Source organism: Notothenia coriiceps, unplaced genomic scaffold, assembly GCF_000735185.1.
Source record: "Notothenia coriiceps isolate Sejong01 unplaced genomic scaffold, NC01 NC01_scaffold00003414, whole genome shotgun sequence".
In the NCBI taxonomy this organism is placed as follows: Eukaryota; Metazoa; Chordata; class Actinopteri; order Perciformes; family Nototheniidae; genus Notothenia; species Notothenia coriiceps.
The window spans coordinates 170,922-190,075 of NW_011336115.1; the positions used below are offsets into that span (position 1 = coordinate 170,922).

General features: G+C 38.9%; 1 protein-coding gene across 4 annotated transcripts in view; it reads right to left on the bottom strand.

The window, feature by feature from the left end:
• Positions 1 to 770: 770 nt before the first annotated feature.
• The window catches only part of LOC104941495 (inositol hexakisphosphate and diphosphoinositol-pentakisphosphate kinase 2-like), a 39,571-nt gene continuing 21,187 nt past the window's right edge, over positions 771 to 19,154 (bottom strand). Inside the window, exons 1-11 of one of the 4 annotated variants that reach the window (XM_010766599.1) lie at positions 10,603 to 10,678; positions 7,742 to 7,847; positions 6,365 to 6,882; positions 4,754 to 4,949; positions 3,696 to 3,786; positions 3,503 to 3,588; positions 2,868 to 3,022; positions 2,021 to 2,122; positions 1,204 to 1,365; positions 994 to 1,115; positions 771 to 876 (exon numbers count right to left, since the gene is read on the bottom strand). In XM_010766599.1, coding sequence (XP_010764901.1) covers positions 771 to 876; positions 994 to 1,115; positions 1,204 to 1,365; positions 2,021 to 2,122; positions 2,868 to 3,022; positions 3,503 to 3,588; positions 3,696 to 3,786; positions 4,754 to 4,949; positions 6,365 to 6,508 — 1,164 coding nt within the window. In that variant the 5' untranslated portion in view covers positions 6,509 to 6,882; positions 7,742 to 7,847; positions 10,603 to 10,678. Of the gene's footprint in view, positions 877 to 993; positions 1,116 to 1,203; positions 1,366 to 2,020; positions 2,123 to 2,867; positions 3,023 to 3,502; positions 3,589 to 3,695; positions 3,787 to 4,753; positions 4,950 to 6,364; positions 6,883 to 7,741; positions 7,848 to 10,602; positions 10,679 to 19,154 lie in introns of those variants that run through there. The other 3 variants (XM_010766598.1, XM_010766597.1, XM_010766600.1) reach the window with 3 other exon arrangements.

Genomic DNA, 19,154 nt, shown 5'->3' on the forward strand with positions numbered 1-19,154 from the left:
TTATCATGCTAAATGTTTACATGGACTGCTCCCCCCCCCTCCCTCCCTTAGGGAAATTCATCCACAAAAAACACACTGGACGCTGCACTAGGTCAGAAACCAGAGGAGACTGTGAAGACCACCACAGAGTCGCAGACGGACCACTTTTGGACAAAATGTACTCTCCATTAAAGGCAGCTCATTGTGGAATAGCCTCCCAACTGAGATACGGGATTGTCCCACTCTCAATAGCTTTAAAGGTCAACTCAAAGAATGGTTGAGAAACAGACGTGCAATCACTGCTAAATGCACTTTAACACAGGGGTATCTCCTCTTGTACTTTAGTCAGCTCTTGTATCTTCTCTTGCACTTTATATGTCGTAGCTGCTATATTGTATTACCATGTCATAAATACTCGTGTATGCTGCTCTTGCTCTTTTGCTCTGTTCGCATATCATGTATTTTGTTTTTGCTATGTTTGTAAAATGTAATTTTCTTAAATGTTTTACGTGAGGGAGTGCGGATGGAAATTAGCTCAGAGCTAAATCTGGCACTGTTGCGCTTGACACATTTAATGTTTTAAGTGTTCATTATTGTGCATTGTCCCTGCTAAATAAACGATACATTTTCTTTTTTTTTAAACTTTGCCGTAAAAATAATTGAAATGTCTGGGAGTTTTTGCTTTACGCTGTGCGCGCTCCTGCGAGGTGCAGTGGGCGTGCATAACACGGCATAACACCGGCGCTAACAGTTCACGAGCGTGGGTCCCCTGGTTAGACTAATGTCCTGACTTACATGGTCCCTGATGTAGTAGGAACAATGGGGATGTCCTCTGCCTCAGTGGGGATGGACCAAGGAATCTGAAACTGAGGAGCCAGCTCACGCATCACGATGTTCCTGTAAGTCCAATAAGACACAGAAATGTAATTTGCAGAAATACAAGAAATAAACAAAAGCAAGCCCAAACAGAACACAGTTAAGTTGACAAGTAAAGAACACAAATAAAGGCAGTACCCAAGGATCTTGGCGCAGTCATCATAGTACTTCATTGAGTTCTTCACAAAGCTGAATCCGTTGACGTCGCACACATACGAGTGTCCGTTGGCTCGGAGGAGATCGAAGCCACACACAGTTTGCTGCAGTTAGAGGAAAACACAGTTCAGTATCAAGGAAAGAGCAAACTAGGAGAAAGCAAGAGTTTATTAACACATTGCCTTTTCTCACCTTGAATGCTAGGCAGACTTTACGAGCCACCAGTTTCTCCATGGCTGAGAGCATGACGGGGTAGCGGACCTCCTTCCCCTCGCTGTCTCTCTCCACCTTCCCGTCCAGAGCGGGGGACTTCCGGGCCTCAGCGTGAGCATAGTCGGGCCCCACAGTGTACACCTGAGGTCACATGAAACACCACCTCTCAATCAAAGACTTAGTTCAATGGGATGCAGCGACTAAAATCATTGTCCAATAACACAATGAAGAGCTGTGAAAGTGAGGGGCAGCTGGTTCCAGAAGTAAATTCCACAATCTGTTTATAGGAATGATAACCCAAATGTTACTTAACACGGGCCTCCCGGGACTCTTGGTTGCAATATAAGAACCAAGGGATTTAGGATATGACCACTAGTTTGAACATTTTCCATTTTGTTTGTGAGAAATAATGTTTTCTATGTAAGTTTGGCATGGTGGACGGCTCTAAATTCCACAATACTCATCAGTCTGGGCTAGGTTTACTTGAAGAGATTGTGAGTGCGACGTGCAATTCAGAGCAGTAGTGAGTTTCTTGTCTCAGCTGCTAAATTCCTCTAAATTAACCTAGAATTCAGAAGCAAATTAATTTTAGTTATAATCTTACCAAATAAAATAAAAAACTTTGGAGCCTTCACATTTTTATCGAAGAACCAGAGATATTGTAGATATTTTGTACTGATGATTTAAAGGGCAGTTTCATAGAGTTCAAATGGAATTAAAGTCTTTGATTTAAAAAAGGGGCCCATGTTAGGTTCTTTCACTTCACAATTCAGAATACTCAACCCTCAGTCCATACCTTAACATCGGTGCCATCTGTTGGCATGAACTCTTCATAGATGTACGAGCCTGTCTTCCTCACGTTGCTCTCTGGTGAGTACACACTGCTGCGGCTGCCGATCTACACAGATCACACAAGGAGGGAAACATGTTGTCATTCTGAAAAAACAGCTGCTTCAACCCAGTACCACAGCGCACTCTGAACAGTCTGGATAACATCCATCATTAAAGGCTGCTGCTCCGTGCATGATAACACTCTTTCTCTGGCAGAGCAATAGATTCATGTACCATTACAACAAAAGCTATTACATATACTACTGCCTGGTGTGTTTAACTCTGTTCTGGTGCTGTTATTATACACACATGAAACATAATGTGTATATTAAAAATGTCAAAACCAGCCCTCGGCCTCTAAAACTTTCATTTAAAACAACCCCTATCAATTCAATTTTGTGTCACTGTAAGAAAGTGTGCAAAAGTAACAGTGATCTTCTTGTTTTAGCTAAAATATTAACCGACACAAGAACTGCACAGCTCTGGTCGGTCTAGGGCTAGGTTGCTTGTAAAGTGGGTGAAAGCCAACCCTAGATTGTTTTCTTGTTTCCGATATTTACTTTTCTCTGCTTGGCGCTGAGCCACGCAATATTTGCATTTTTCCAACATCGTGTCTGCCACTTTCACAGCTCCCTCTTGGATGCTTGGGCACGATTTGGGACCTGGGAAAGTTTTAGAATGTTGGACGACATCCTTTTTTTTTATAATCTGATGCCAATTTCATTTCATTTTGCCATTGATTATTTTATTGAATAAGTGTTGACTGAAGTGTACGAACAAGAAAAAAAAGCCAGGGGGGACAATGCAAGCACCTTTCTGAAGAGTCTCTGGCTGCCTCCACCAGCAGAGGTGGGGTAGTAGATGTAGACGTTGTGGTCCTCTGCGCAGACGGGCTTCTCAACAAAAGGCTTTTGAAAAATCTCTCCGTTCACCTCCACGTGGTCTTCTCCCTCAACCAGGTTACACTCTGAAACACAAAGAGAAATATCTCTCTGTAAGCCAGGAAGACCCTTTTCATCACCCCCTAAAATACACACAGATGACACTCGCCCCCCTGAGTGTTTACTCTTGGGCCGTGTGAAGCAGCTCTGCACTCTGAACCACGTGACGCTCATTGGTGCTTTTACAAAAACAGTCATCACATTTAAGGATAAACATCCGATTGCTGGCCAGTCTAAGGGCTTTCACAGTGCAAACACACAGCACTAAAGAATGGTACACTTGCAACTGCTTCACATTTGATACTATATTTATCCACATGCTGAAGTAAAACCATTGCAGTCTTAGATTAATGACCTTGAGATGCTAGAATGAAAGGGGCTGTTTTTCAGAGAGCTTTTTCTGCAGGAGCAAAACGCTTGAAAAATGAAAAGAAAAATGGGATACATGTAGTTTGTGCGTTCTTTTGTGTTTTCCCATGTGATGTGAACTACAAAAAAATACTGACCATCTGGTTTATCTGGGTCGCGGTTCAGCACAGCATAGCGCGGTAAGTCAATCCCTTCCTCTTGCAGGATGCGATACACCTCTCTCCTGTTAAACAGTAATTATAACATGAATAAATGAACTATGGGTTTTGTATTCTTCTTCTCTCTTTGCTTTGCCTGGATGACGTTAACCACTCCAGGATGTCCGAGTACCTGTCCTGTATGTAATACTGCATGTTCAGGTCGTTGAGGAGCAGAGGGTTTCTCAGTTTGGCATAGCTCACCGCCTTATCCAGCGGGAATCCTGGTGAACATGCAGAGAAAAATGATTCAATAAACAATGTCAAATAATATGCGTAGACAGTTATGTGTAATAAGGGAAAAACAATTCTGAGTATTGAGACATAATAAGAGAAAACACTAGACATGCTGTAGACTGGCATTGAGAGAGGGAATGATTCTAAAAAGAATGCTGACATTCTATTACAAGACAGGCAGGCTCTGTTTAGTGTGTAAATGATTGGGCAGTTGATAAGAAGCCCATGTGGTCACACAGACAGCAGTGAATGCTGTATGATGGTAACGTTCTTTTTTCTGGGCAGAATCTTTGCTGCCACTGCCAAAACAAATAAATCAAATATTTCACCTGAGAAAAATTGTTCCTGGAGGTAACTTTATTTCAATGTGTATAAGGAGATGAAGAAGGTGTGCGAAGGCGTCTGGAGAGATGTGACCCATGACCAGATTATCATCATTTATAAAAATGCAGTGTTGCTTAGATACAGTACCTGTATGTACAGTAACATTGGGCTCAATTACATTTGCTATAATTACTCTTTTAAGTTGTTGTCTGATTGTCCGTTACTTGGATTTAGAAGGCTCCCTCTAAAGCAACTCAATGTTTCTGTGAACAATAGAGTCTGCGCTACATAGCGGTATACAGTAATGCATACAATAAATACATACAAAAAGAAGTATCATCTTTCCCACCACAGAAACTTGTGTTCCACACATTTAGCCTGCATCCTACACCTGTAGTGGGTACGTGCCCGCCCACTACCGGGTACTGCCCGTCATTCCTCTAGTTCACCAGTGGACAGCATTCAGAATATATGACGTGCATGCATGTGTAGATTTGTGCTATTTCATATGCTCCAGCTTTGAAATGTGGGCATTGCTATCACATCTGTAGTAAACACACACACACACACACAAATACCCAGAAAAAGTACTATGTTTGCAGACGTGTGTTTGTGTGTCTGGTTTTGTACCCTTGGAGTGGAAAGAGATGAGGCAATCGCACAGAGGCCATTTGTCCACAGGCTCGTTGAGGATGGCCTCCTCTGGGAAGATGACCACGGTGATGAACTCGAACTTGCACAGCCTCTCCAGGATCTGGGTCATGGGCTTAGACTTGGACTTCTTCATCATGCAGCAGATCCCCACCACGATCTGTTGCTCTGGGGGCTGGAAGAGGCAGAGAGAGGGAGAGGGAAACATTTCAACACTATCTGTCTGAGGAAGCAAGAGAGACAATGGCAGCTTTGTCCCATGAATACCCCATCAAACCTCAAGCTGAAGCACTGAAATAGATTTCAGTACAGTCTCCTCTTCAAAGAGAGGAATTTGTTGAAAATTGCCAGTTAACCACGAGAGCTCTCAATTTGAGAGGAGCATTTATATATTTTACAAGGTAAAATGTTAGTGTGATAAAATAAATAAATCATGTTTTTATTGTCTATTGATTGTTAATGCGTGTTTCTGACTAGGGACTGCAGAGGGAAATGATCTCAATCTTACATAAATCATCTCCACTCTTTTTAATGTTATGCATGGTTTTTGTTTTATTAAGGCTTATAATAAATCAGCAACTAAATGAAGGAACACTTGCACTTTGTCAAGTGTAAGGCATGGTGTGTGGCATAGAAAAGCCAGCTGCCATATTCAAAAAAATGCAATTGCTATTGAGATTTTTTTGCTATTTAAAAATGCCGGTTTAGTGCAGGGCCAGTGACAGTTCTCTCTGACCAATCAGTGGTCTAAGTCTATTACCGTTACCTTAAAGTATTGGCTCAGCTTGGAATCATTGTTCAGTGGATTTCAACAAAAAATAAACCAGTACCAGAAACTGTCCTCCTCTGTTAACTTTATCAAGCTGACTCATTTACCTTAGATGTCCTTGTTAACTAAAAGTGGCCTAATACTAAACAAGTTTGAAATAAAACTTATTATTGGTTTCTTACAGTCACATTAAGTGTCTTTGCACTTTAGTACAATCACAACCAGCTTTTCTCAGTCAACCAAGTTTTCTTAAAACCACAATCTGGATAATGGATTAGAGAATCCCTGATATCCCCCGCTAGATTTCTCCTAAATTCTCTGTGTGTACAGTAAACACATGATCTGTTTGGAGTTGTCTTTTGACAGATATTCATGTACATAACAACAAATTGAGAACAAGAAATAATCACCTCCAGTTACAGCATACATTTCTGTGCATTTGTCAAAAACCCGGCAGACATGAACCTTATCTGCTCTTTCGGAAGCACAACATTTAGAAATTATTTTTAGTTCATATCAACTGGAAGATGGCAACTCAACTGCCAATGTATTATTCAACAAATATCGGATGATTTTCTGATGAAGTGTCCTCCAACTCATTAGGTAAACATATTATAGTAAAGAGAAGGACAGCATGGTTTGAAAGAGAAAAGACAAATTCTGATTCAATTTATGATTTTTGAATTTGCAATATAATTAACAATATTAGAGGTAATGATAATTGTTCAAACACTCACAGTATCATTGAAAAATATATCAAAATGGTGAAATGGAGGTTTTTTAAAGAGGATTTGGGACTGTGATTTGGGTAATGCACACACCGAGTCTGAGTCTTCGTCGTCCTCATACAGCTCCATGTCTGTCCTCATGCTCTCGTCCAGGACCTCGCTTTCATCCTCCTCGCAGCCCACGAAGAATCTGGGAGCGCCACGCCGGCTCTCGCCCGGGCTGGTGTTCTCTGACATCACAGTCCCCCGCGGCAGCCCTCAGCTTCCCACCGCGCCATCGTTCACCAACACACCGCCAGAGCTGGCCGCCGATGTGGGGCCAGGGGAGAGGGAAGGGTCCTCTCTATGTGGGCTGAACAGCAGAGCCACTGGATGAAGGTGTATGAGGCAGAGGAGCAGAGTGAGACTGAAAAGAGGGGCTTTCAAAACCTAAAAAGGCTTTGTGAGAAACTATGGCGATGGTCAGTCCTCTGCAATGATAGCGTCACGGAGGTTTCTCATTTAGTATTCAGCAGATTCAAAACCCATTCCATTGGCTTCAGTCTTTAGTGACTTGGAGGCTGCAGCTTATCTGATGACAGTCCTGGCCTCCATTTGTATGAAAGACAGTCCTACGAGAGAAACAAAACATTAAAAATGATTCATGCACGTTTTGCTTCAAGTTGTTGATTAATACTTTGGGTTATTGCACTCATGGATGTTTAAGAAGACCTTGATAATGCATTGGAGGAGGAATGTTCATTCCTATGAAAGTTGCTTAGTTGAAAAATGAAGAAATGAACACACGTTGAGGGTGACTAACATTTAATCGACTAGTTCGGGGCAGCCCTTTCAATAATCATACTCTACATCAAACTGCACACAATTCATGCTTGTTCATTTTTGCATGGGACTTGACAAATCCCATTAGAACGACTTTAAAAAGGCATAATATATATTGCTGGTAATATTTTTATTTTTAAGAAAATATAAATCCAATCCAATATTGATGTCAAGTGATATTCGCCAAAATGGTCAACAAGAAAAATAAAATATATTTTTAAAAGGTCAAATCCTTTAAATCATTTAAGGATTCATTTATTCTGTTTTTGGAAACACCTTCATGAATAATGTTTAGCATACACTACTACTGTATGTATCTTTGTCATCATGTTTGTCAGACTTCTAACTTGCAACTTGTAGAATGAAAAGGACGATGAATTTTCATCAAGGTTTAACAAATGTAATTATATTGTTCTTTCAATTTTAATGACATGGAAATTATTAAAAACACTGATTAAATCTCAATTAAGAAACACTTTTTTTGCTTTCCAACAGCCTAATTGATACCACGCTGTGTTTGTAATTTTTGCCTTTTAACAACAACAAAAAGAACACATTGTCTGGCACAGCAAATCCAGCCTATATACTATCATTTCAAGATGAACTGTCCGTGTGCTTGAGCAATCATTAACTCCAGCACTTACTCGCCTTTTACACATTTAGCCCTGACGCTGCAGTCTGGGGCAGAAAGCAGCAGGGGCATCTACTCTGATCCAGCCATGGAGACAGGCCAGGCAGCGCATCACATGTCGTACTGTACACAAACAACCACAAAATACTCATTACCCTCTGGCACGCTATGAGACCCATCTGAACAACAAAACGCTTCCCCATGAGGCACAGCCACTCAAGGGTCAAGGTTGACTCTCTGCAATGGAAAATACTGTTTATGAGCATAAGCAGCCTAGAAGGGGTCCAAAAGAGATAATAAACAAACACGTAACTGTCCAAAGCCTTAGGGACCTCAAGCTGAGGGAACACAAGTTCTGCAAAAGTTCCCTCTACAGATTTTGCCTGTTTAATCGAAGGTCGCTGTGACCTTAAAGACGCAGTACTCCCCTAATTTTCTTGGGATTCACAAATAATAGTAATATTTAGCATCCATGCTAGTATGGTTGCACGATTTGGAAAAAACAAATGTTGTGTTTTCTATAACAGTAAATGAGGTTTTGGGATGTTGGTCAAACACAAACAAGCAAATTAAATCTGTCACTGTCAAAAAAAATTGAAAATATTTGGATAATTAAAACAGTTAGAAAATCAAACCAAGGTCTGTTTAAAGAACCCTGTCTGTGCCACATTTGAATTGTTCTTGAAAAAGATATCTGTCAGGAATAATCTTTGCATTTAAAAATAGTTAGAAGTTATTATGATTGATTGATATTAGTCAGCTCTTTGCACATGCATCAGAAAACAGGAGCCTGTGGCTGTTAAGCATTAGCCTGGTACCCACATACAGAAATTCATTCTGACGCTCACTTTGGCACTCAGTAGATTTCAAATAAACTCCTTCCATGCCTAAGTGGATTAGAGTTTCAGAGCTCGGGTGTAACAGTTAATCTCTTCTATTACACCTACTTACTTACTTACTCAAGCTCTGAGCAAGGCCATGGCCCCCGCTCAAGACACTGGGTTCATGTCCTCATTTGTTAATGGGACTCATTTGTGTGCATTTGACATTCTATATTTGTCTTTTATAGACTGCTAATGTGGAGTGAAACACCTGCATTCCCATTATGTCAACTTGGAAACGCTTGAAAAAGCAGAGCATGTCCTCCGTTAACCCCAACTTCATCCATTTAAATGTCTTGTTTTATTCAACCAACAGTCTAAAACCCAAAGATGTCTGACTTAAATTGATATAAAAACAGAAATGATAAAAAACTAAGTGGGAATTATTTAAATTTGAGATGGAACCAGAAATGTTTGATGTTCCTCTGGCTCTTAAAAATAGCTTAACAATTCATTCATCATTAAATCACTAAGTAATTCCTTTTTTAGAAATTCTTAATACTTGTTTTTCATTCAAGCGGATACAACAATATGTTAAAACTCCAGTTTACAAGTTAGACGATGAGCTGGAGCCATCGCTGCGTTTGCATCATAGACTGGTTTGCATAGTTCCTATCACGTCATCTAACACATAATAATAATAATCACCAGAGTATCTGTAGCTCTATTGCAACACCTAATTCATCAACTTGCTGATTTTCTTCATTTGTTTGCTTATCTTGCCACAACTTCTACCTACCCGACCTTGAAGCAGATGAGTCAGAGGACGGAGGCAGGCTCAGACAGAGAAACTGCCCGGATCTGCTCCAGCCTTTAAACCTGACAGTGCAGCCTGAATCTATGCAGCCTTGTTTAATTGTAGTTTGTAAAGGAGACATAGCTTCACATTTCGTGATGGTAATTATTGCTATGATGACACCTAAACGGACTGAAGAGGATAGGAGGTCATTTCTGTGATATCTGACTATTGAAGAAATATAAAAAAAGATCTCATCACAATTATTTTACACCTTGCAGTGTTTCAGCTCATCAACAAACTGTACATGTTTGACAACTGATGCCTAGAACCTATTAATTCATTCAAAAATATATACTTTTGTAACGAACATTTCTTTCTTATATGGGTTTATTTGCAGTTTATTTTCTCCAAAAAAATCAATTGGTCTATATAATGTTTATTGTTACAGAAAACGTATTGGTAATGCTTCGTTTCCCGGTCTAACAGTCCTAAACATAATCATCTTAGAATGGCAGTACAAAGAGAAGCAGAACATCCTAATGAATTAAAAGCTTGTAAAAAAGGGGTGGTGAATTGCTAATTAAGAGGCTTAGAACAATCTACATATGTATAACATCTTTGCTTTGGACCTGCAGTACAGTAAGCATGTGCTTTTTATTACGATACTTCTGAAAAGAAAGTTGTTGCACCTGATGTCCCGACTGACAGGTTTAATTGCATGCATTTATTACAAGACGTGATGGTAAATTGAACAAAAAATACCCAGGCGCCTGCAGGATGGTTGACGTCAACCTATGCCACAGACTGTAGTTGTTATCGCTACATTAGAGCAATTGGCCCATTATGTGCAATTATATAACTTAGCAGATGGATGATACATAAGGCACACGTAGATTTGTTGGAACGTTAGCCTGACCAAAATAATAAAGAAAATGTAATGGGAATATTCGTGTACAAAAAACAATAATAACTGCACACCACAGTTAGTCAAACTCAATAATAACGTTATTTGGTGTTAGCTCTTGTTAATGTTAATGTTAGCAGTGCGAAACACATTTAGCAAACAGTGGCTAATGTTAGCATTGAGCTAAGTAGTACCCCGAACGGTCGGCAATGTAAACAAGTATTCAAGTGACATTTTGACCACATTTGAAGCAAATAACCAATGTCTGTGCGATAAATAATGTAAACGCTAAGGAGTATAAGCGTGTACACATTATTTCTTTAACCAGCGAGTGACATTAAATAATGAACTCACAGTGTGGCTGGAAGGTTTGCATCGCTGCCACTAGCTCGCTTCCTTTACTCTTGACAGTTTGCATGTTAAACCAATCTTATTTTCTCCAGATTGACGCAATGTTGAGTGACGTTTGATACAACCAATGGGAGAAAAGGACGACTCAATGAAGGCGTAACTGCAAACCAGAAAAAACACATGGGCCAATAAGCAACGACCAAAGTCTCACCGCACGAGGAACATTTCCCGAGTAGAAGAGGAGCATTAGCGGCCTCTAGTGTTAAAAGTGAGACAATAATCAGTTTTAATATAAAGTGTGAAGGAATAACTTCTTCAGTCTCCACTAAAACTCATAAACAAGCCTTTTATTCAAACACAACAGTGTTTTGTTTACTTAACTCAATTACCTATATAGCTATACTATAATTGTATTGTTTACGTTATTTTGCAAATATAGATATAATCAAAACATGTATATAAAATAAACATGATGTATTATTCAGATTAATATACATTTGTTTTAACCCTTTTTTTAATCTTACGCAAAATCTCAAACACCCATAAAGTAATTCAAATAAGATTTAACTTTAACAGCCACAACAATAAAGTGATTAGTGCCTGGTGGAATGTAATAAACTACATTTACTCAAGTACTACTTCTTGAGGTACTTAATTTTTTCTTGAGTGTTTTATTAACTCTATGCTTCTTTATTTTTCTACTCCACTACATTTTCGTATTCAATATTTAACTTTTTGCTCCACTACATTTATCTGGCAGCTTTAGTTACTTTACAAAATCAGGCTATTAGCTATTACTAAATATCAGTCAACTTGTAAATAAACAAATTCTTGTGTACTCATAACTTAAGATACCCATCAGCAATATGCAAAGTGCTTTAAATCAGCCCCATTGTTAAAGAGCTGTGATGAACCTTAAGAGATCAATAATCATAACCCAGCCATTTTATATGATCCTGAAATGAGTCTTTACACATAAGAAATATTGTGACTTTTGGTACTTGCGGTATATTTTGGTGAAAACACTTCTGTATTTTATTACAATAAGTACGATTTTGAATGCACAAGTTTAAGATGTTACTACTAATATATAATTATTGGTAGTTTGCTATATATTGCCATATAGGCCTATTCATTGTCCTAAGTGTTTTAGTTGTTTAGCTTTTAAGGTTCTTTGTATATTTCAATTTGGTGTTAATACTTGTCTTTATTACTATTTTTTAATGCTAAATAGTTTCTTAAAAATACTTATTTTTATTATCTTTATATTCTTGACCTACTATTGCAACTTATTTTCTTAGATGTCTATGTTCGCACCACCAGACATCAAAGCTAATTCCTTGTATGTGTAAAAATGCCTGGCAATAAACTTGATTCTGATTCTAGAATCAGAACAGTATTTTTCTTTAAACATTTATTTTTGAAGCTAACACTTTTAAAAACTTTTTTCCTTGGATTTACTTAAATCCAATAACTTCTTATGCCATATTACCAGAAAGAAAACAAAAACAGCAAACATTGCCTTTGCTTGAAAGCATTTGCAGCAACTATGACCCTTTCGGGTGGTATACTTCCATGATTGTAAGGTTTTGCATAAATCCAACAACAGGAGTTTGTTCCTTCTCAAACTCAGCATTTTTTAATAGGTGACCCTCCCCTTCTTCAACAGAGAGTCAGCAGAGCAAACTAATGTGAATGTAAGGCCAACATTGACGTCAGCGCCTCTGAGCTTGACATACCTGTGTGCAGGCCAGATGTGGTCATAGTGGGCCGCAATGCTGTTTATGAAAAGATCATTTTATAAACAGCTAAGTGCTAAACAAGGCTCTTCTATAATGCACTTAACACGGCGCAGAGAGGGTGCACCCACTTGGACAAATATTGCCAGTATATAAGTGAACATGCCTTGTCCCTGTTGGTTTTCAAACATGGTTTTTGTGCTGCATCACCTCAGTCTACATACACTTTTAAATATAGTTTAGATTGTCAGATTTTCTGCCAGATTTATCTTAACTATCCCCGTCTTCTCCTTGCAGCTCCTGCCACAAAGAGCCTCTGTGAGGAGGGGGACCTCTGCTGCCCTCCACCCTCATATGGCCTCCATTAGCCAAAGTCAGGGGTGGTACGCTCTCTGTGACTTACAGCAGCAGGTCACACTGGGACAAGGAGGCTCATTATGAATGCAGTTTTCCAGACTCTGGTCTCTGGGCCCCTGCAAGACCTGGGTGGGTTTATACCACACATTTGTTTCTAAAACTGCCCATCTGATAAATGTGAGCACAGTCACGTGGAGCAGGCAACCACTTAGCTTGTATATGGTGAGGTGTGGCATGTGGACATTTCCCCATAAGGTTCAAGTAAGTGCTTCATATCATTCTCCTTCATACAGTATGTGCACTTCTGTTTAACAGTCACGGCTGGTTATGATATTAAAGTAAAGTCTGTTGATATTTCATAGTTTCTGCATCATCAACAATTATTAGAGAAATCAGGAGCAATAATAAAAGTATTTCTTTCAGTTTAATTTCTACAAACAAACCTGCCCGGAGAGGGTGTCAATTATAACCAATACACTCCATTTATCAAGGGGCTACAGTGGCTTTAAGTTAGTTTAACACTACATGTGAACATGTCCTGTGAAATGCGCAGCACAGTGTGTTTGGTGTCAGAAAGCCATATAAAGCATGTCAAAGACTTCTTTCAGAGGGTGAAGGCACGTGCAACACCCCTGCAGTTATGTGAGAAATGCAGCGTTTAATGACTTTGGGTATCGAGTAAATGCAGGCAGGCAGCGGCCTGGTGGATGTTGTCTTTTATCAGCTGTGTTTTCCAGCTCTGCTCAGTGAGAAGAACGTCTGCTCTATTCACAGCCTGAGAGAAGCAGTGTTCTGTCAGAAACAGGTCCACAGATATAGATGTACTCATCCTCACTTTGACTGAGAAACGTACACATCCATGAACACGCACAGACATAAAGCGGTCATACTGTAACTTTCCTCTCAGGGGCTTTCATGAACCATTGATTAGACATATGGGACATAAAAACTAGTTTGGGAGAACAAACAATAAGTTATTGGTGATTACATTAAAAACAATATATTTTTTCTACAAGCCTTAACTAACCCAGTGCATAGACTGACTCAATCATAACAATTTTTTTTCATATTTGCAAAAAAACGTCCATTACTCATAATGGACATAAAACGTCCTGTCCCTTTTGTGGTTATTACAAATTTAAAAAAAGGTTGCTTTTCATGCACTTGCCTGTAAACACAATCCAGGAAGCAATTACGTTTCCCTTAAAAAGTACTTAAGGCAGACAGGGATCAATCTGTTAGGTTTAAAGATTGTGCATCCAGAAAAAATTTTTTTTACCAAAGGTGTGCCCCAATCAACCATTCAACATTGCTATCCCTATAGGCCACTAATGCAACTAAAAAAGGGCACCTTTAGGAAGCTGAATTGTAACGTGAATGCTTTTACAGTTGAACTCATAAAGAACATGGCCTGAGTACAGCATTACAGATTAGTTTCTCTCTATTTTAATGTTGTTTAATGTGATTGAACATTCCTGGTTTACAGTTTGAACTTTGTGTCCCATCAGTATCTCCTCAGTCAAGGTATAGCTTTGTAAGTATTTGTTTTTACTCTTAACTGTGATCCCATAAAATCCTAGATCCTTCCAAACCTACAAAACGTGTTTTCCAGATTAAATTAGATTGCAAGTTAGTCCTGTTTTATATGTCATGCTGAATTTGTACAGAAGACGAGCTGTGGATATTGAAACAGTGTACAGCAAGAGCCGGTTTACAGCAGGAAAGCTTGTTCCTCATCATCTGTACAAGCTGAAGCTGCAGACTCTTTTTTGTTCTGCAGGTATAGAGCAGCCATTCATGTAAGGCAAGAAAAAATAAACACCCAGTGCTTTCAACAAATGTTCTCCTGAGAGGTTTCTAACAAAATCCTTTCAGCAACGGAGAGCAGACTTCCCGACTGCAGGGAAACTTCTTGGTCAGTTTTTTTTCTCAAATGGTAGTTACAAGAAGCCCATAAGCTCTGAATAGCCATTTATACACCTGACAGAACAATGAACACTGACACACCCCCAGGCAAAGGGACAAATGGGCTTCTCTCAATTAAAAATACATCAAGATTGTTTCATGACATTCATTCCGTTTTTTGTCTTTGATTAAGGCATACACATATACAACCTTAAACAATTTCATACAATTTGAAATATATTTCTTAAAATGTATTTTATACTTATTGCTTGACCTTGTTTGAATCAAGTGGCAACCTCCTGGCCTAAAAAGTGAAGCCAATACGGAAGTGCCTTATGTTGCATTATCTCTATTGGCCAACAGGGGGAGGCTCTACTGGTGGCGAAAAGATGTCAGATCATTATTGAGGTCAATAAGGAAATGATCCAACTCTGTCTTAATCTATAAATTAAAACCAGTTAAGCCTGTTTTTCAGGTCTCAGGCTCGAAAATGACATTCCCAGAACAAATGACTATATCTTCACTTCTAAAAGGGGTAAATTAATCATCTTTTTTCTCAAAGTAATGATACACCTGTGAGATGGATGCAGAAAAGTCAGAATCAATATAGATGTTTTTATTTTAAAGTAAATTCAGATTTAACATAGTCAAAAAATGTAAATGATAGTGTCCATCCAACCACGTGAAAACCACCCTTGAATCATGGGATCGGAGACTAAAAGCTTTAGGAATCCAAACTACAAATAAGTACCCTGTATCAAGATTGATGCAAAACAAGTGAAATTTGACCTTTTTAGAGAGGTTTAGCATTTGGGTGTATTTGCCATATCTCTGGAACCCTAGGTCGATGTTGATGATTGACACCTCCTTTTAACCGTTAGAGCCAATATAATCGAGGGGAAGTTCCTCAAATCCATCAAAACATTACCCATTGGTGAATGAGTGATATGTAGCCAGAATGCCCAAAACCGGAAGCTGTCATACACTCTCGTAGCAGCTAATATGAAATCTCTGTTATTGACATAAATATGAAGATAGATTATCAGTAATAATTTCAAAGTGACACAGACACATTGGATTAACCTATGGATTAACCTTCAGCAGCATTTTTATTGTTTTAATGCCATTGAACACAACTTTTGATCAACAACGGTAAGACTTATTTACGGTGTTGGTCCTGTAAAGCTACGTTGTGTGTTGTCTGGGTTTGCTTCCCCTGCCGCGAGTTTTGAACGCTCAGTGATGATACTTATACCCCTAGAATCCGTGTAATCTCAGTTTGCTAGCTGATATCTTGGTGTGCAGATCCGATAAGTAATAAGGGATCTCTACCGTGAGTTCTTTGCTAAGTGCGTTAGCATTGCTTTCCGCTCAGGGCTAATTCAGAGGCTTTGTATGACCCTTGTGTTTCGTTTAGCTAAAAATTGTTAATATTGTCTGATAGCTGAGTTTCTTCCCGTTAAGTGGGTATGACACATTCATAGTTTGTTAAATGTTAAGAAGCCCTCAGACGCTGTTTCTTGCCAGATGTTGCGTTTTGCCCCCGGTACCGGGGGCATGGGGCTTAACTGGCTTTAGTAAACATTTTTCTCTTGAGTGTTTGTTCTCAAACCACAGATGTAAGTCTACTGTAACACAGCATAATGTTTAATATGAAAATTCTAGTCATCATTTAGAATAAAACTTAAGATAAAAAACCGTGTATGATTTAAGGCGAGGCTACCTTGTGTGACTACGTTCACTTGTTGTTTACAGACTATGATTTAAACTGACAAAATGTTGAATTGCTTTTTTTTGTCTTTAAATTAGTGCAAGTCTATTCCATATTTGTTCAATATAATTGAACAGATGAAGTAAAATGTGTACCAGTCACATTGTATATTAAATATAGAGCTGGATTCAGGACATGGATAGCTTAGCTTAGCATAAGAACTTAAAGCTATTATAATTTAAAAAGAAAATCAATGCATTCTTCAGATGGTGTTTAATCCTGAAAATGCAGTAAAAAAATGACAGTTAAGAAAAAGGCAGCAACAAAGACTTTTAACTCAAGACTAAAAGCAAACAACCATCTTTATTGTTTATCACTTTTCTTTTACAGCCCTCCAGAAGTGGCCTTGCTGTGAAAGAAGCTTATGAAAAAATAAATGTCTGCCGATCTCTAAGGATTTAACTTAAAGTGTCATCGATACATCACTGTTGGCCTCTTCAGTTCCAACTGTTATTACTGATTACAACATAAAGACTACACATGAATGACTTACATTTCACCGTTATTCCGACGTCGTTGTAAAACCTTGTTGACAGGTTGCTAAGGTGGAGCCTGAGTGAACAAATGTTCAGTTAGTTTAATGATTTAGTAATTACTCCGACACAGTCCAGTATAAATAGCGCACTTTGTGGCCACACCTTGACTAAAAAACTCCAGAAAAATATACCTAAAGTGGAAAAAAGTAAGCACTGCATAGAATGTGTGGGACAACTGCTGACTCAAAGTCACCATAGTGGTCAGAGTCTCCATCCTCTGATTCAGTTACTGAACTCTATTCAGATTTAAATCCAGCATGAACCTCTCTATTGTAGCATTCTCCCCATTCCTGTGCCCTTTAGAGGATTTCAGACTGTCCTGCTCACAATGACTGGGCACAGTGACAGGCAACACCATTCTCTAGCCCTGACCTAATTTATCTTTAAACTGCATATAACTCCTATTCACCTACAATTAAAAGATTTGTTGGGTCCTTGTACTGTATATCCATTTAGAGTCTGGTAAAATAATAGAAAGCCCCTGGCATTAATCTCATGCTGCCAGCTTCCTGTCTCTTTCTTCTCTACACTTTTCCATCTCATCCATTTACTCTGCTTGGCCTGAGATACCGCTCTTGAACATTTCGCCTCTTTTGCCTCTGGTTCTTCTCCACAAACAGTTTCCTCCTGCCAACTGCTGTTGCACCATGGCTGTGACATGCTTAGTCCCTACAATATTTTCTTTGTCTGATCCAGTGAAACTGCTTCCTTTGGGTTCCACTTCCTTCCTACTGAGAGAGGTAATGCTACATCCTTAGACAGTCTTCTCCAGTCTTGCTTTTGCAATTTTCAACATCTGTTAAACTAGTTATAGGAAGCTCCAAAATATCTTACAAGGCCTGAATGCAGAGCTCTTATTTTCTTTCCATCCTCTCTATCGGGGGCCATACATCTCTATACCCTTAATGCTGTTAACTACCGGCTGTCTCAACAAAAACCTCTTACTTGATAGCAGATCTATTACAATATAAATATTAATTTATCGCTTGCTTAGAATAATTTAATACAAGTCCATGTTAAGTTTACTTAAGCAGCTGTGTTACATGGTGATGGTTGCTGGTTACTATCAGCAATATTAAATGATTAATTATGCATTTATATGGTCACTGTGTTTTACTATTATGTAATGTTTTTAGTTTCATATTACTGCTGCATTAATGTTGCATTTTAAGGCTGTAGATGTTTAGGTTTGTTCTAATTTACCTTTATGTACTGCTTTTTGTTTATTCAAATCTGGAGACATGTGGTTATCACTTGTCAGGAATCGGATAAAATATAATAGTTTGAAAAAATGAATCTGTCAAACAAATGTAGTGGGGTTAAACATACACTTCATACATCTGAAGTGAAGTGGCATATGTTATATTATAAAACGGACAAGTCAAAACAAGCAATCTGATTGGTTCTTAGCCGTGATATACTGAGCGTATACCACGGGTAGAATTGTAAATTACTTTTCACAACATGTCAGTATCCCTCCGCGCCTGAGGCAAACAGTATACAGTTGGGTTGAAAAGCAAACTGCATGCAGAAAATGCATAGAAAAATGAATGTAAATAAATAGCTAAATAATGGATCAACGCTCTAATATGTTCGCTAGCTGTTAGTGTTGTTGCATAGCAACCACCTCGCACTAGGTTTCGTGCAGAAGGCAACGGAGGGACTATTTTATTTTGAACATCATTATTTATTAATAAAAACTATTTAAATTAGAGTGTGTATTTTTCTTTCATATTGCCAAACTTGGTAACCGTTTTATAAAAGCAATAGCTCACTTCAGGCCGTGATATATGCTCATTATATCACAGCTAAGGGGGTTGTCGACCCTCCGCTTCGCGTCGGGCCGAACCACGCCCCTTAGCTGTGATATAATGAGCAGGGGCGGCCCTAGGCTTTTGGGGGCCCTAAGCGAGCTTTGGCTTGGGGGCCCCCCTCACTCTAGCGCGTTCTCACTACGCACAATACGGAACCAACTTTTGTCTTATGATGTTAGCATAAGCACACATATTGTATAAATAAGCATGTAAACACCGTGGACCTAACCTACTCCAGGGGGGTCCTCACCTCCTCTAGGGGGGTCCGGGGGCATGCTCCCCTGGGAAGATTTTTTTTTTTTAAATATTGAAGTTAAAAGCATCAATCTGGTGCACTTTGAGAGCAAAATTAAGAGATCTATGGACACCCATATGAAACAGAACTCTAAACAGATTTTTCTGTATGGATATTTTACAAATCACTTAAACTGTA